At 45.8% G+C, this 18,390-nt stretch overlaps 1 protein-coding gene and 1 long non-coding RNA gene across 2 annotated transcripts; one reads left to right on the forward strand and one right to left on the reverse strand.

The window, feature by feature from the left end:
* Window positions 1-7,231: 7,231 nt before the first annotated feature.
* On the forward strand, window positions 7,232-8,614 carry LOC126982947 (uncharacterized protein K02A2.6-like). The gene is made up of 3 exons (XM_050835276.1): window positions 7,232-7,467; window positions 7,653-8,331; window positions 8,438-8,614. Exons 1-3 carry the CDS (start codon window positions 7,232-7,234, stop codon window positions 8,612-8,614), a joined length of 1,092 nt encoding a protein of 363 aa, XP_050691233.1.
* A 726-nt stretch (window positions 8,615-9,340) lies between these two features.
* On the reverse strand, window positions 9,341-17,897 carry LOC126984252 (uncharacterized). The gene is made up of 5 exons (XR_007736516.1): window positions 17,766-17,897; window positions 15,637-15,803; window positions 13,692-13,850; window positions 12,543-12,602; window positions 9,341-11,543 (listed from the first exon to the last, which is right to left on the reverse strand). It is a non-coding gene; the product is annotated as an uncharacterized LOC126984252 (long non-coding RNA).
* Window positions 17,898-18,390: the final 493 nt, after the last annotated feature.

An 18,390-nucleotide genomic window follows, 5' to 3' on the forward strand; every position in this document is an offset into this window, starting at 1 on the left:
CGGACCCGCCGTCGCCGTTAAACACCTGGGCCCGAATTCACAAAGGCTTAGTTCGTAGTTTTGGGCCCTTAGTGCGTAGTTTTGAGAACATTGAGATTTACAAAGCTTGCGCGATAATAACTACGAACTAATCGATGACGTCACAGGTTAGCGCGCGGATTTACAAAGCTTTACCGCGCTCTGCGTGACGCTAAATTTGTTTTTAAATAACTGCTGCTTCGGGGGTGTAGTAAACGCTAACAATATTATCATATTTACGTATAAATGCTCATAAATCGCGTTTTTCAACTTGAAATATAACTTTGCGAGTATTGGAAGCCCATTTCTTTATAAAATGATGAGATATACACCCTTTGAGAGGTATATGATAAGTGTGGGCGGTATGGCAACACCTACGCCCGGCCAGGGGATTGCCAGACCTCCCTCCTCCTTCATCTTCTTACCTCCTCATCCATTCATCCATCCATCTCTAGATTTGTCCCTCCGTGGAGGGACCATGGACCTTTGTCGGGTGCCAGCTAGCCCATGAGTTAGGCTGCAGATATGGCAAGACAGTCTTAATTTTCCCTCGTTCCTTCCTCCCGTCCTTCGTTCTGTCTGCCTCGATATCTGTCCCATATTTCTATTTGCTTTCTTCCTGCCTCAATCTCCTCCGTATCTTCTTTTTCTTCATCTTAAGCATGTTCGTAGGTAACAAGACATCGAAGGGCAAAGTTACCGTGAGGTAAATGTGCAGCAAACAACGAAATAATTGAATTCGTAGATTACGATTTAGTACACTTTGCCTTAAAAGGAAGAAAAATGGGAAAAGAGAATGGGTTTCTTGAACCAGCAGCTGGAGGGGGCTCCCTTAGATTGGCTGACGGTTCTGTAAACATGCTTGCGGTTCGCTGCAAGGCTAATGACGTCATCAACCAATCAGCGGCCTCGCTGACCTAGCGCGCCTCTTTACTACCATCTAAGGTTTGCTTCGTGAATCTGACGCTAACGTCGGTCACTAAATCAATAGTGCGAAGTTATGTTAGTTCGTAGTTAGCGAGTATGTTTGTGAATTACACCCCTGGCAGACAGTGGCAGTGGCTGCGTATACTTTCCCATTACCCCTGGGGCTGTTTGGTGCGGTCTGGCCCCAACATCCAGCCTCCCCTTTTTGGGGTCCGTGGTGGGTGGGGGGTAGGGGTAGTGTTTAAACAAACCCTAGTGTATGAGTAATATTACTCCTCTGCCCCGGCCAGCCTCTCCTCCTGATGACGTACGCCCGTCCCCGGATGCTTTCACACGGTCGTCTCTCATCGCCACCTTGGAGCCTTTCACGGCTCCTCGTGATGCCTCTGGGAAGTCCTTACTTACTAGAGGGTCTGTCCAAGACAAGCCCGTGCGACTAAAATGTCCACGGAATAGTTCACGTAAACCTGGGGAAGGGGGGGGGGGGGGCCTCGGGCCCTCAGTCTCCCAAATAGAAGTATCCCCTCAGTCTCCCAAATAGAAGTATACCTAGCATATATTATTATGAGCCTGTTTCAATCGAGAAGTACATTGTTGTTAAGTCTGTGGATGGCTGCTCGATGAATGACCTCGATATCTTTGAAGTACACCGTTCTCTGGTTGGGCCGTGAGCCCAATCATGCCACAAGAGGACGGGAGCTTGTTGGTAGAAGTTTCGTCACCTGAAGAGAGCTCAAAGCTCCGCGCCCTTAGTTCTGTTCCTGGCGCAGCAGTGTCCTGCTCCCCCCATTTTTTTTTTTTTTACAGCTAAGGAGACAGTTCAAGGGCGTAAAGAGAGAAAAAAAAAAGCCCGCTACTTGCTGCTCCTGAATAGAGGTCAAAGGAGTGGCCAAAAAGAGAGGTCAATTTCGGGAGGAGAGGTGTCCTGATACCCTCCTCTTGAAAGAGTTCAAGTCGTAGGCAAGAGGAAATACAGATGAAGGAAGATTGTTCCAGAGTTTACCAGCGTGAGGGATGAAAGAGTGAAGATGCTGGTTAACTCTTGCATAAGGGGTTTGGACAGTATAGGGATGAGCATGAGTAGAAAGTCGTGTGCAGCGGGGCCGCGGGAGGGGGGGGAGGCATGCAGTTAGCATGTTCAGAAGAGCAGTCAGCGTGAAAATATCGATAGAAGATAGAAAAAGAGGCAACATGGCGGTGGAATTTAAGAGGTACAAGACTATCAGTATGAGGAGGAGAGCTGATAAGACGAAGAACCTTTGACTACACTCTGTCAAGGAAAGCTGTGTGAATGGATCCCCACACACATGAGATGCATACTCCATACGAGGGCGGACAAGGCCCCTGTAAATGGATAGCAACTGTGCGGGGGAGAAGAACTGGCGGAGACGGTACAGAACGCCCAGCCTCGAGGAAGCTGATTTGTAAGAGATGAGATATGAAGTTTTCAGTTGAGATTTTGAGTTAAGGATAGACCGAGGATATTTAGTGTTGAAGAAGGTGATAGCTGAGTGTTGTCAAAGAATAGGGGATAGTTGTTTGGAAGACTGTGTCGAGTGGATAGGTGGAGAAACTGTGTTTTTGAGACGTTGAAGGACACCAGGTTCCTCTTGCCCCAATCGGAAATAATAGTAAGGTCTGAGGCTAAGCGTTGTGTTGCCTCCAGCCTTGAATCGTTAAGTTCCTGTAGGGTGGGTCTTCAATCAAAAGAAGTTGAGTAATGCAGAGTGGAGTCATCGGCGTAAGAATGGAGAGGACAGTTCGTTTTGGAAAGAAGATCATCAATGAACAACAGAATGAGAGTGGGAGATAGGACAGAACCCTGTGGGACACCACTGTTAATAGATTTAGGGAAGAACAGAGACCGTCTACCACAGCAGAAATAGAACGGTCAGAAAGGAAACTGGAGATAAAGGTACAGAGAGAAGGATAGAAACCGTAGGAGGGAAGTTTGGAAAGCAAAAATTTGTGCCAGACTCTATCCAGAGCTTTTGATATGTCCAACGCAATAGCAAAGGTTTCACCGAAACGGCTATGAGAGGATGACCTGTAGCAGTCACCGCTGAAAGCCGTGTGCTCTCCTCCCCGGTGACTAAGAAAATGGAGTGCGGCAGCACAAACTATATATTTTTTTATTGTTGTCCCTTGTCTTGTGTCTCGTCGCTCTTTCTGTCTCTCGTATTGCGTCTCAATTGTTTACCTATTGTTACTCGTTTATCTCTGACTGTCCGTCCATGTCCTCTTGTTGTCCACTTATACACAATGTTCCACACATACACCAACACTTAAATGTTAACCTACACAGTACAACATTCACACACACGCATACACACACAAACACCTTTTCTATGTGTTGTGTTTGTCTCGATGACCCGTTTGTATTTTCGTGAAATAAACAACCCTGGCGGATATGATTTTCTCTGTCCGTGAACCAATTAGCATCAGAACGCTCGCTACCACCAACAATTGGTGACCCTGCAGTGTTGCTATGGTTCAAGGTGGCTTACAACCGGTGCCGTTTTAAGGGCACTCTCTCCCAGAGTGGAGGACCTGGGCAGGGTAACTTGTCCATTCGTCCGCCCTCTCCTGTGGCAAAAATCCTCACCACCGCTCGGGGTTCGTGAGGCTGAGTCCCGGGTCGGGAGAAGCATTTACCCCGTGGGCGTAATGCAACCTTCGGGGTTCTCCCCCGCCCTCCCCCAGGCACCTTCTGTGCCTCCTCCAGGCACCCTCTGTGCCCCCTCCAGGCACCTTCAGCGCCTTTTTCAGGCACCTTCAGCGCCTTCTCCAGGCACCCTCTCCAGACCCCTTCCGCGCCCTTCAGGCACCTTCTGTGCCCCCTGGTGCTCCTCCCAGCGTTCACCCACCCACCCTCCCCTCCTCCTCCCTGCCCTTCCGCTGGTACGGCGACTGAGACTCGCACACCGTGTGACACTACACACTCAGTGAACACTCAAACACAGTGCGACACATTACTGACACAGTGCCACACAGACTCAGTGTACACGCAGACACAGTGTGACACCCCCCTGGGATAACTAGCTGCCCCCTGGATTACTCATCGCCTTTTGGATTTATCACCGCCCTTTTGGATTACCTTACTCTCCTGTAGATCCTTACGTACAGTGCTGTGTCTCCAACAGTTCAGTGCAGCAAGTCCCCAGCAACAGTTAGTGTCACAGTGTTACCTACTAAGCGTAGTGTTGTGTTACAATGCCTTTTTGGACACTGGTTCACTCCCCGAACCACAGTGGCCCCTGGCACGTGCCAGCGCCTATAGTACACGCAATTCGTTCTACTCTCACGGACTGCCGCGGCCCCTGGCACATGCTAGCGCCCTTCACTTCTCAACCTGCTGTGGCCCCCGGCACGCTGGCATCTAGTGCCTTCCCACGCAGTCGTTCGATGCACTCACGGACTGCCGAGGCCCGTGGCACGCTGGCAGCTGGCGCCTTTAACACACGCAGTTCGTTCTACTCTCACGGACTGCCGAGGCCCCTGGCACGCTGGCAGCTATCGCTTTCACACGCATTTCCCTCGACGCTCTCGGACTGCCGTGGCCCCCGGCGCGTTTACGCCAGTGCCTTTTGCCCATCTCCACGCCGCTCGACTTCACCATGCCTGACGACGACATGCAACTCTTCCTTTAAAACAGCGGTGTCCTCCAGAGCACCACTCTTCTGCTCGGGACCCGTCTACGTGGTTCGCGATTTTGGAGTGCGGATTCAAGCCTTCCAGGATCTATTAAACAGCCAACCAAATGGAGTGCGGCAGCACAAACTATATATTTTGTTATTGTTGTCCCTTGTCTTGTGACTCGTCGCTCTTTCTGTCTCTCGTATTGCGTCTCAATTGTTTACCTATTGTTACTCGTTTATCTCTGACTGTCCGTCCATGTCCTCTAGTTGTCCACTTCTACACATTGTTCCACACATACAGTTTTTAAGGACAATAGGAGGCACTCCATCAGGTCCATAAGCCACCATGAACCAATCCCGGGGTATTGTCTTTTCACGGGACCTTCTCCGCTACTCAAAAGAAAGGTTGGTAAAAGAACTAATAAACTACGATGTGTCTTCAGTGCGACGTTTGCAACGAAAAGTAGACGGAATTCTCACACCTACACCAACCTTGTTTATTACCTTCAACCGATTAGTACTGCCCAAGACTTGTCAAGCTGGCGTGGCTAAATCTTAATGTAAAGCTCTATGTCCCCAACCCCAGAAGGTACTTTCATCGTCAAGCGTATGGTCACGTCACCCAGACCTGTCGGCATTTGAAAAACGGCCTTGCAAAAATAGGTGTGCCCTGTGGTATGGATAACCACGGTGACGACTGTTACCCCTGTGGCTGTTGGGTGCGGTCTAGCCCCAACATCCAGCCTCCCCTTGTTGGGGTCCGTGGTGGTCTGCCCTGTGCGGTGCTACCACTGTGGTGAGCCTCATCCGGCTTCATCAAAGGAATGTCAGCGCTACCGATTTAAAAGGGAAGTCCTTAGCGCAACCAGGAAAGGGTACCCTCTGCTGAGCCGAAACAACTTGCCCTCACCAAAATGTCCAGCCCAGGAATGACATATGCCGCTGCCCTTAATGCCCATGCCCATCGTCGTTCTACCACTACCAAGTCTGTTCCTCCCACAACCTGAGTTTTGCCTGAAAATCTCCAGACGCCTGCTGATGGCTGCAGTGAGTCCCATCAGCAAAAGCGGAGGCGTAGTGAGGAGTCCCTTAGGGATACCCCTCCTGCTAAAATGCCTTCTCCAGCTCCCGCCTCTGGGTTGCTGGAAGAATCCCGGGTGCCGGCTGCGGCCGTCACCCCTGCACCAGTGCAAACCAATAGTCCTTGCAGGAATCCCACGGAGTCGCAGGAGATCCCAGAGTAACTCGCGATGCAGAGTCACACGCCTTCTTGAGATCGACTAAGACTGCATGCATCCCCAGTCGAACCCCGTCGAAGGGGAGTCACCTTGTCGTAGTGACGGTACTTGAAGCTGCTGACCCTCAGCAGGTGGCTGCTGCTGCCCAGGGCCCGGATTCACTAACGCCTCGCAGATACGCCTCGCAGATGCGACAGTCTTAAGTGGATCCAATATGGCGGAGATAAGAATGTCTATCTTGCGATTCACAAACATTTCTTAAGTCCGCCATGTTTAGATTTTTCTACCTTAACGCTATCTCACACTCCTGCCGACAGACGGCGTAGTGTGTTGTTGACATTTTTCGTTCAACCAATGGCAGAGCTCGATACATACATACTCTAGAGACAGTAGCCAATCACAAGAATCACAACACCAGTGCAGCACGTGGCCCAGTGAAGAAGAAATCAACTGTGTCTGTCAGTGATAGAGATATACGATGTCAGTGACAGAGACAGGCGCTGTCAGTGACAGAGACAGGCTCTGTCTGTGACAGAGGCAGGCGATGTTGCCTGCCCCACCAGGAGTACGAAGATGAAGTGAGGGAGTTCAGGTAAACCAATCACTTGTCATGTGGAGAGTCAGCTTGATATATTGTTGGTAAAACGTGCTAGTGTGTGAAACTTGTTTGTTAACCTGCATGAAGGTATCCTTTAGGTAACGTTATAAACATATGTGGCGGCTCACATCACTGAGGTTCCGAACCGTCGCTCACCAAACTCGAGCACTCACCACCGAGGTCTCAGTACACCGCCACGGTGCTCGAGCACACGAGTCAGCCCACGCGAGACCTGCTGAGCCGCGCCGCGGGTTGGAGGAGAATCCACCTCACCGCCAGCTCGTCCACACCATCTCCTTGTATAATTTGTCCAGTAAACTGCATCGCTCCTGTACGCCTTTCTCTCGAAACCCCTACAGTGGTGACCCCGGAGTATCCAAAAACGGCCCTTTTTGGATGTCAACATGCCTGCAGACGACAGCAAGGAGCTACAGAACGCAGTTTCACTCAAGCTGCCCACCTTCTGGACGGCACAGCCCCACGTGTGGTTTGAACAAGCCGAAGCACAATTCCACATACGCCAGATCACTGCCGACGCCACCAAGTACTACTACGTGGTCGGCGCGCTGGACCAGGAAGCAGCTGGGCACATCATCGATTACCTCCGTCAGCCACCCGTTGACAACAAGTACGAGGGGATCAAGAGTCTCCTTAACAACACCTTTGGTCTCGGTAGACGCGCCAGGGCAGCGTAGCTCTAGCACATGGACGGACTCGGCGATCGCAAACCATCTGTACTTATGAACGAGATGCTTGCTTTAATGGATGAACACAAGCCCTGTCTCCTCTTGGAGCAAGTCTTTCTCGAGCAGATGCCCGATGACATCCGCCTCCTCCTCGCGGATGACGACTTCACCGACCCCCGACAGCTGGCAGCACGAGCAGACGTACTGTGGCACGCCAAACAACAGGGCGAGGCAGTCATCAACACCGTGGCCCCAAGAGTCCGCAAAGCTCCGCGACTAACCGGCGCCTACACCGACGAAACAACAACGACGTCACCCGTGAAGGCCACCAACAAGGATAAGTGGTGCTTCTATGATCAAAGGTGGGGATCAGCAGCCCGCCAATGTCGCCCGCCCTGCACACATCCGGGAAACGCATTGGCCGGCCGTCGGTAGTTGCTACTGCCGCCGGCCATAAACACCGCCTGCTTTACCTTTCCGATCGTCATTCGGGGCGGCGATTCCTGGTTGACACAGGAGCAGAAGTCAGTGTTTTGCCCCCCTCCAGCCTCGACACTCGCTCCTGGAAGAAAGGTCCTCCCTTGACGGCCGCAAACGGCAGCAACATGAGAACATTCGGCGCCCGCACGGTACCCCTCAACTTCAATGACCGCCGCTCCACTTGGACCTTTACCATCGCCGACGTCTCCCAGCCATTGCTTGGCCCCGACTTCCTCCAGGCACACTCTTTGCTTGTCAACATAAAAGGACGACGCCTCGTAAATTCCGAGACGTTCGAGTCTCTGAGTTTGCGCCACGCTGAGGGGTTCGCGCCCCACCTCGGTTCGGTAACCGCCTCCAGCAACGAGTGTGCTAAGTTGTTAACGGACTTCCCGGACATCATCACGCCCCAGTTCCAGTCAGCCACACCCAAGCATGGGGTGATGGATCATATCACCACCACTGGGCCGCCGCTCCACGCACGTGCACGCACGTTACCCCCTGACAGGCTCTTGCAAGCCAAAGAAGAGTTCCGCAAGATGGAGGATATGGGCATAGTGCGTCGCTCAGACAGCCCATGGGCGTCCCCGCTGCACATGACTCCGAAGTCATCTGGCGGATGGAGACCTTGTGGGGACTACCGCCGCCTTAATGAGGTCACAACAGCCGACCGGTACCCGATCCCTCACATCCAGGACTTCACTGCAAATCTCGACGGTGCCAAGCTCTTTTCAAAGATCGACTTGGTACGCGGCTACCACCAAATACCGGTTCACCCGGACGACATCCCCAAGACTGCCATCATCCCCGTTTGGGCTGTTTGAATTCCTACACATGCCCTTCGGCCTTAAGTATGCCGTTCAAGCGTTCAAGCGCCTTATGGACAGCGTGGGTCGTTGTCTTGACTTCGTGTTCATCTACCTCCACGACATCCTCATCGCCAGCCGCTTTCGACAGAAACACCGTGAACGCCTCCGGCAACTCTTGCAGAGGCTTAATGACTATGGCCTTGCTATCAACCTTGGTTAGTGCCAGTTTGGTCTCTCTTCCATAAATTTCCTCGGCCATAGTCATAGTGTCATATGAGCACCCGGCACTGAGCAGTACCGATTTGTAATGATTCCACTCGGCACTCGGTACCGGCACCGAATGCCGAATAGAATCGTTCTATTCGGCACTCGGTACCGGTACCAAGTGCCGAGTGGAATTATTACAAATCGGTACTGCTCGATCAGTGCCGAGTGCTCATATGATAATATCGGTACTGGGCCACGCTCAAAGTGTCGGAAGACTAACGGTACCATTTCCGGTATCAGTACCGGTTGGATTCCCAGTGCCGGCGCTTATAGGGGCACGCTCGCCCGCCATGTTTGGCTGTGTGGTGTTGGGGACGGCCAAAGAGACTGTATACGAAGAGATAGTGGTATGTAGTAATTCCTCGGGCGTGCGGAAGTAGCGCCATCTATTGCAGCCCACCAAAAACGTCACTTTTCAGGGGTAGCTTTACTATTTTTGAAGTACCTGCCACAGCACTCTATCCAGCCTTTACTTATTTTTTTTCATTATTGTAAAATTATTTACTAATGGGGTAAAGAAAAATATATTTGTTCTTATGTTTTATTAGGTATTATCTACACGATATCAATTTGTTATTTTAGGAAAAATATGGTGTAGAAAGCATTTGCTAATATATATATATATATATATATATATATATATATATATATATATATATATATATATATATATATATATATATATATATATTATGTGTGTGTGTGTGTAGCAAACATATCCAGTGCTTTAAATACAAGCAAAGCATACATTCTATGCATGCTAGATTACTATAATGCCTTTGCAACTGTGGTAACTCGGATGTCACACTGGTCCTGTGTCCCAGGGTAATGGGTTCCGTAACACCACAGGCTCAAGGGCCAATGTTACAGAGATGGGCACCGAGGCCACGCGCTGCTACAGCGTATGCCCCCAACCGTACCTTTACCTTTTGCAAAATGCTCTTAGCTGAGTAAAAATATCATACTAACTGTACAAGTGCCAGATAATGGCAAGCATTGCATACTGTTTAACAGGGATGAGAACAAAAGTTTCTAAGCATTACAACGGAAATAAACAATGGGAGACACTCAAAGCTTGTTAACTGAACATGACCCAATTTATAACAGGCAAAACCAACAATGGTGCGTTATATACAATGAAAACTGTATAAAAATGTTGCAAGGCACATCAATATAAGAGCAAAGCATCATAAAACATGCTGAAATACATGATGGAGGACATCAAGAAGGTAACACATGAGTTGTCTTAAATGGAATGCAATAACTTGGTGGTCCTGGGAGACAGCCGAGCCTGGAGGTGAAAATGGGATGTAGGACACGGTATGAACTCACAAGCTCTGACCTTGGTGTCAGGGTCATGAAGATATTAAGCTCAGTAGGCACAACTATGCAGCAGGGGCACATACGATAAAAGCAAATGAGACAAAATAAGGCAACTCATAGTGTAAGAAAATAGCAAAAAAGTTATGCTGCAGTATGTGACACACCAAATTACAGGGCAGAGTGGTATGTATTTCATAGGCTATATCAGTAAACATGTAGCATTTATTGCAGGAACCACACATTAAAGTTGGATGTAATAAAATATATGTTTTTAGCACACATTAAAGTTGGATGTAATAAAATCATTTGATATGAAACTATTTGAACTAGCCAACCAAACAAACCACTCTCTGTCCACCCCTCCCCCCTCAAAAAAAGCATTATTTTTCACAAGGTTTATGATGCATTAGTCAAGAATATCAACTGCCATTACATTTTGTCAAAAAAAAAATCATACCTATGTGATTATGTATATCCTATAAAGCAGAAAAAAATTACATGCTGTAATACAAACAAGATTACTCCTGGAAGCCACATTAATGATGCCAGACACGTGATGATAAACACTTAATGTGATGAAATTACATGATGTATTTCACATTATGAAACCAAGCCAAGTGTCACTGCAGCACATATTAGGTAAGGCAGACACCAAAAGATTGCTACCTAAACAAGATTAAATATAACAGGCAAAATCCACAATAAAGCATTGCATACTGTTGGGTAGGAAAGAGAACAAATGCTTCCAAGCATTACACCTGAAATAAACATTGACAGATATTCAAAGCTTCTGAGCTGAACAAGATCTGATTTATAACAGGCAAAACCAACAATGGTGCATTACATGCGATATCTGGCAGGGGATTCCTTGCATTACAATTGGAAAGTGGCAGACACCTAAAGCTTGTTAACTGAACAAGATCTGATTTATAACAGGCAAAACCAACAATGGTGCATTACATGTGATATCTGGCAGGGAAGATAAATGATTCCTTGCATTACAATTGGAAAGTGGCAGACACCCAAAGCTTGTTAATTGAACAAGATCTGATTTATAACAGGCAAGACTAACAATGGTGCATTACTTGCAATATTTGGCAAAGTATATGGAAAAAAATTCTTGGCGTAACAAGAGTAATACTAAATAATGGCAAATCCCACGAAGTTTCTCTTCTTTTGACAAAGCCTGTGCTCTTTGCTGCAGCGCTGTCAGAGTCTGTTTGCTCCAGCCAACATGTACTGAAATACCCGTGAGTCATGAGTGAAGTGTTGGAACTGAAGTCAAGTGAAATACTGTGCTTAGAAATCTATTAGCATTTGGACTTTGATAGTATAAGGCCAGAGCAAACCTCCTCTCTTGTAACCCATATCTCCTACTAGGCTTAGATCTTGCAGCATGTTGAACCTGACCTCAGAAAAAATCCATTCCTATTGGATCTAAAAAATTGCTGGCTCTGGGCAAAAACTGCCCAGGAGTTGTAACAGCCTGGGCTTTGAGCTGCCTTGCCTCCCGGCGCAGACAGCAGACTGTTGTGTGCAGCAATTTTCACTTTTCATGTCTGAAAATACATGAAAAAATATTTAATCACAATTAATCACAATTCTAAATAATAAAATATGTGCATGTAATTGCATTATTTTCAGTGCTATAAGGACAGTGAATCTAAGCATTGACATTATGTCTGCACACCAGCTTCGATGGAAGGCTTCACTTAGATTGCCTGACAAGAGTAATATTTTCAGGAGATGGGGGAGAGGATACAACTGGAGACTCTTGACAGATATAATATCAAGATCTACAAGCACCCATTTACCATGTATATCTTTGATGTTCAGTCCATACTAAAACATTTGTCAATGTGTTGCCACACTAAAAATCTAAAAGTTCCCTGTTACTGCAATGTTAGTCATACCTAAGCCCTGCTAAACCATCCAAGTGAATCAAGAATGAGTTTCGGGCGGCAGCATGAGCCAGTACTAAATGGCACCACTTTAAAAAAAATTGCCTGCATCATGACAGGCCTGGGCCGACCGCCAGGCCCCTGAAGAAAGCCTACCGGCGCTATAGACAGGTGGGGGAAAAAAAGACCACATCAGAAGAATGGACAAAGGTTTGTTAGTGGCACTTCAAGGTTATGCTACCTCTTCAAAGATTGGCCAGTCATGGTTTAAAGTGGAACAGGATAAACAAGAAACAGGTAGGTATCTGTGGACACTACTGTTACTATCAATTGCCAGCCTATGGCAAAATTTGAACCTATGCTATCAAAAACATAAGACCTTTATGCTGATCACTCGACTAATCGTAACGGTACTACACCCAAAGAAACATAATAAAGAGTTTAAATATATCATTCAAAATGTCAACCTTTTTACATACCGTTTTTTAAGATATGAAGCCTACTGGTGTAACAGTTAAATATTGAACTCAATTTGTATGCAGAGATGTGAAGTATGTTATTAAGCTGTAATGTTTCCAACACATTAGTTGTGATTACAGCAACATGGAATAGTAACTAAAGAGGATAAATTATCACTGAGAACAAGAGGTTCCTTACTATATTGTGATGAGCTTGATGGCCGAGTCGAGTTTCCTCCAACCCCATCAAGTTCACGCCCTGTTGAGAGGCAATTTTTTTATCAAAGTGAAAAATGGATGCAAATGGTCACTAAAACTAGTTATTATACTTGGTGTCACAAATTCGGGCAAAGAATTTAGGGAAGGACTCCCAGACTTGGCGTCACTGGTGAGGTAAATGATCTCGTGCACTCATTGGGCTATAATATATACATTGTTATAATGTGTATTATTGTCTTGTTACTATATATTACCTACTGATAATGGAAATACATGTCAGGATTAATCATCAAATACAAGGAAAAAAGAATCATGTATGGAAATTGTGAACTTTTAAGTTCATGTAACAAACAAGGTTTATTATACACAAAAAGGTTGGATACTTCTGATGTAAAAGATTTTTGGATATAACATCACTCCCTTCCTCCATATTGGTTCTTTAAAGCAAGGGTTGACTACAGCTGATTATTATTTGCGGCAGGTTTCACGACACTTTTTTTTTTTTAGTGCAAAGCATCTGGAAATCAATGATCATTATAAGGAATACTTCTCATGAGTAGCTACTAAAATTTGACAACCTAGAAGGATGCACCATCAGACTGTAAAGGATAGATATATTATAATATAAGACATAGCTACATTAGTGGATCGAAGGGGGGGCCCAGGGGGCCTAGGCCCCCCAATGATCCTGAGTGATACTGGAAAACTAGCTCAAAAGCGCGCTGCGGCTAAAACAATGCTTTGGCACAAAGTCCAGGCCGTTATACCCATTGATTTAGGTCACTCCACCAGTATTTCAAGACCAGGACTGCCGAGAATGGGTAATCGGTAATGCTAATGCTCCTTCCACCCGCAAAAAGTCTGACGTCCCCCCCAAAACTCATTTCCTGGATCTGCACCCAAAGACATACCGTAACATGGTTCAGTGATCATGGACAAAAAAAATGTTAAGACAATCAATATCCAATCATTTCAGGATACATAAATCAGCATCGATATGAAGGAATTCTACAACTTAAAAGTGATGTTGAGAAGGGCATGTGTTAAGTGACTTGCACAGTCTATTTTGTGAAGTCATAATTAGATTAATAACACTACAGTCAACAAACACTAGATGAAGTATTCATACCAAAATCAGTACATGGAGCTGGTGCACTGCATTGGGGAGCACATTCCTGCAGCCATGTACTTCAGGGGGGGTGGCTAAGTGTTTTCACTCTTGGCCTCTTTCTTGGACTCTCCCCTTCAGCTGCCACATTCTCTTGGATGATATCGGACGTGTTCGGATCTGTTGGGATGTGGTTGTGTTAGATGTGGAATAACATACGACAGTGGAACATGGAAGGAAAGAGTATGTTCACACGGTAAAATACAGAGATGAGGATTGCACTGCATTAGTTAAGTGATTACAAGATGTAAATTGAAATTTTTTGGATACTGAAAGGATGTACGGGGACAACTGGGTGAGAAGGGAGAGAGATGCAGATTTTTATGTTATATAGCTAGTTACACCAATGAAGACTTAGGACATACACATTCAGAAAGACCACAATTTTGGCTGCTAGACGGAAAAGCACTAGATGTCAAAGTGCCAGGACATTGAAGGAAGTAATAATAAGAAAAGCAATAATAATTAATCAGTATAAATATATTTCTGATATTTTTGTTTATCTTAATACTAGTATTGGAATTTTCAAACACTAAGAATATAATAAATAAATATTGATAAATTAATGAAAATAAATACATTAATTGTACTAATACTACCAATATCAACAATACTAACAATATTAACAGCATTGTACCTAATAGACTGAGCAATAAACTGAGTCTGATATATAACCATAACTAAACTTTCTCTGTCTGAGTGTAATGTGAAGCTTGCTCCATGCACTGTGATAGGAATGGCATAGATGCATGCAGATTGCTGAGATACTTACAGTCACCAGCCACTTGTAGATATGGCACGAAAATGGGTAAAGATTCGTATTAAGACCGTGCCAGTATCTCATAATCTACTTTATGAAACATCACTATCTCTTCATATATCTTTTCTACAAACCTTCAACAGTCATGGAAACGCTTTGAAAATCCAATTCAAGGACTTTTTTTTTTACTCTTGAAATTGGGGATAATGTTTACGGAAGCGCGTCGCCTCCTCTGGCGGCGGCCGCGACGACGCTGCACCCGCCGCAGCCGTAAAATAGCTCGCAGAGGGTTTAGGGTCGGGGAGCATATTTAAACTACTCAAACCGAACTTTACGACCTACTAACGGGGGGGCTGGGCCCCTCTCGACCTCCCCTTCTAACAAGGGGGGGTGCCTGGACCCCCCCCCCCACATGTATATATGACTTATTTCAGCGAGGAGGTATTTCTCGCAACACCGGCTGCACCGCCGCCAGAGGAGGCGACCCGCTTTCGTAAACATTATCCCCTATTTTCAAGAGTAAAAAAAAAGTCCTTGAATTGGATTTTCAAAGCGTTTCCATGACTGTTGAAGGTTTGTAGAAAAGATATATGAAGAGATACTGATGTTTCATAAGGTAGGTAATGAGATTCTGGCACGGACCTAAAACGAATCTTAACCCCAAAATGTGTTGGAAGCATTGATGGCCAACTTCTATTTATTTAATTATTATTTTCTTTAAACAAAGGAGACAGCTCAAGGGCAAGAAAGCGTACTGGAAAAAAAAGCCCCACTACTCACCACTTCCAAACAGACAAAAGTAGTGTCTTGATACACTCTTCTTGAAGGTCAAATTATAGGCAGGAGGAAATGCAGACGAAGGAAGGTTGTTCCAGAGTTTATCAGTGTAAGGGATGAAAGAGTGGAGATGCTGGTCAACTTTTGCATAAGATGTTTGGCAAGATAGAACATGCAGTAATTGACTTAAATTAGAAAAGTATAGATTTAGAAGGGAAATGGGCAGGCATTGGTTTAGTAATAGGGTGGTGGGGGAATGGAATAGACTCAGCAATCACATAGTGAGTGCAGGGACGATAGCTTGAGTAGACTGGATAGCTACATGGATTTAGAATTTCCACATTATCATTATTTATATATATCACTTACCCCGGCTAACATCCTTCCGTAATAAATGTAGCTTCACACCAGGCTGTGTCCTCTTTATCACCACAAAGGGACATGATTTGAGGCTCCGGCTGGTAAACGTGGCGGCCGCGTCGGTGTTATGATTTTTGAACGAGGCAGCGTTGCAATCGGAGCAGAGAAAGATATTGCTGCGAATAGCGGTATAATAAACAGTATAAGTTAGACCAAGATAATTATATTCACCCACTCTTTTCCCCTACAAACCAATGATTCAATGTAAATCATTACTGATGGAAGTCAGCGTGCGTGCTAAAACAATGAGTTTGGAAGAAAAACATGATCACATAGTTTTTAAAGAACGGCAGTAGGGCTACAATTCCTTGGTTCATTCCAGTATGTATACAGAAAGGTTAAACACATAAAACACATCTAACCACTGGTAGCCTCCCACAAATGCAGAGAAAGTAATATAATTTCGGTATAATATTATAACAATAATAGCATTACTCATGACATGCAGTCAGACTATATCTACCTAGTAAATATATATATATATATATATATATATATATATATATATATATATATATATATATATATATATATATATATATATATATATATATATAGTTCCTACAGTTCATTTTAATATTTATCTACCTTTATTTTATTTTTTTAAATGGGAAATAACAGACTGAAGAAAAAAAAAAGTAGCAACATTTGCTGCTTGATCCCATGTAGCAACACTGCTGGTTGGTTCTGGGGGTTGGGTTGGTGTCTGGAGGGGGGGAGGCGCCTGGATGTAAACAACGCTGCTCCTGCGCCATCTGTTGCAACCGACATATACCAACACCCGCCCACGGTCTCCCATAGAGGTCCCCTCTCCTGTTCTATAGTCTCCTTGGGCCCGGCTGTGCAAGTCGCTGCATGTCCGTCTTCCCGCCATTTTGTCCTGCCTGATGTTTCCATCTTCCCGTTCGGCTCTATTATTTTATTAACTTATCTGTTAGATAATTCTTCATGTCCGATTCTTTTTTTATAGTTTTGCTAATATATATACCGTTATCGTTATTAGACTATGAGTCCATCCATAGTAACAATATATGCTAATTTCTATGGAAAAAATAAACATTCACTTCATTCAGTGGAGAGAGAGAGAGAGAGAGAGAGAGAGAGAGAGAGAGAGAGAGAGAGAGAGAGAGAGAGAGAGAGAGAGAGAGAGAGAGAGAGAGAGAGAGAGAGAGAGAGAGAGAGAGAGAGAGAGAGAGAGAGAGAGAGAGAGTTTTCTTTACAGATAATTTAATTAGGAATTTCATCAGACGTCATTATGATAAAAAAAAAAATACTCGGCGGTACCGATACTGGTACCGGTACTAACGGTACCTGAATTTTCGGTACCGGTACTCTTGGTACTCAAATTAACGTCCCTATAGCTCGACTGCCCGTGCGGCGTCCCTTCACGCCGCCGTCCACCCATGCTACAATCCCCTTTGAATCCCTCCGCCCCACAAAATGTACCCCTCCCACAAATACGAAAACACACAAACACACCCACTGGTGTAACACTATTCCCCCCCCAAAAAAGGCAGCCGACCCGGCTGCCCCAGAATACAAAAGAAACACATGAAATACGTAAAGAAAATTAGTCCTCTGGAACATCACAAAAGTCTTTCATCTATCCACCTCGATCCTCGCCTCAAAGGTGCTCCCTTCGGGGTCGCTGTAGTAGAAGCGAGGGCGGTGGTAAGCAGGTAGTGGCACTTACAGAGGCATCTCCAGCCCCAAACCCTGGCGCAGGGTCACCGCTAGCTTCAGCCTGTTACCCGTTTATGTTTGACGTTTGGTAGATAGTTTGTGTCTACTTAGGGTAACAGGTGTATTGTTTGTTAATGGTATTCAGGCTCACACTGTTATCTCACTGTCTGGGCCGGAGTCACAGTTGCTTGCACCACAAAATTGATTAAGTTGATGAAGTAACAAAAAGGCCTTATCATAAGTTGTGAATTGGAAATGATAGACTCAGATAGAGATATGGCCGAGCGGAGTGCCTTCACTTCTCTCTCTCTCTCTCTCTCTCTCTCTCTCTCTCTCTGGTATAGAAAACGTGCGTTGAGTTTTAACTATATTTACAGTCTTAAAAGTATAGTTACAGCGAGTGTGAGGAGTCGCCTATGAAAAGCCAACACCCAGAGCGAGGGGAACGTCTTCTTGTTCGCCTTGCCCGTCTAGTTCTGCCTCACCGACGCTCGTCCTGGCTCTCGCCGGTGATGACCTCGAAATCAGCCGGTGTCTACGAAGGCACATTCCAATATCACGCCACTCTCTCTCAAGGCCATAAACAGCTACCTTTCAAACAACATCTGGTGGCGCGATACAGAGCTTGTATTTCGACGTTGACATTTCTACGTACATTCATATGTGCATGATATTATATACATTAGTGCCTTGCATAGCTCAGTCACCTAAAAATCGCGACCTCGCGACCTACCTTACCCCTAAAGGCATGTACCAACCAATGTTACATTCTTGCAAAGTGTACTAACTCAGCGTGGTTTTACAACATTTGCCTGAAGATGGTTATACAAAGTCATAGTCCGCTTAACAAGGCAACACAGGGGGACGATACACTTGTTAACACGGGGCATTAAATATTTGGCGGAGCGAGTCACAGCGTGTCGCAGGTGTTCCTGCTCATCTACTCGCGGGGGTACCTCACCCCCCCCTTCCTTCTACCCCTGCTTCTCCCCATACAGCAGCCTCCCTTCTCCCGCCTGC

This window comes from Eriocheir sinensis, chromosome 5 (assembly GCF_024679095.1).
Source record: "Eriocheir sinensis breed Jianghai 21 chromosome 5, ASM2467909v1, whole genome shotgun sequence".
NCBI classification, from domain to species: Eukaryota; Metazoa; Arthropoda; class Malacostraca; order Decapoda; family Varunidae; genus Eriocheir; species Eriocheir sinensis.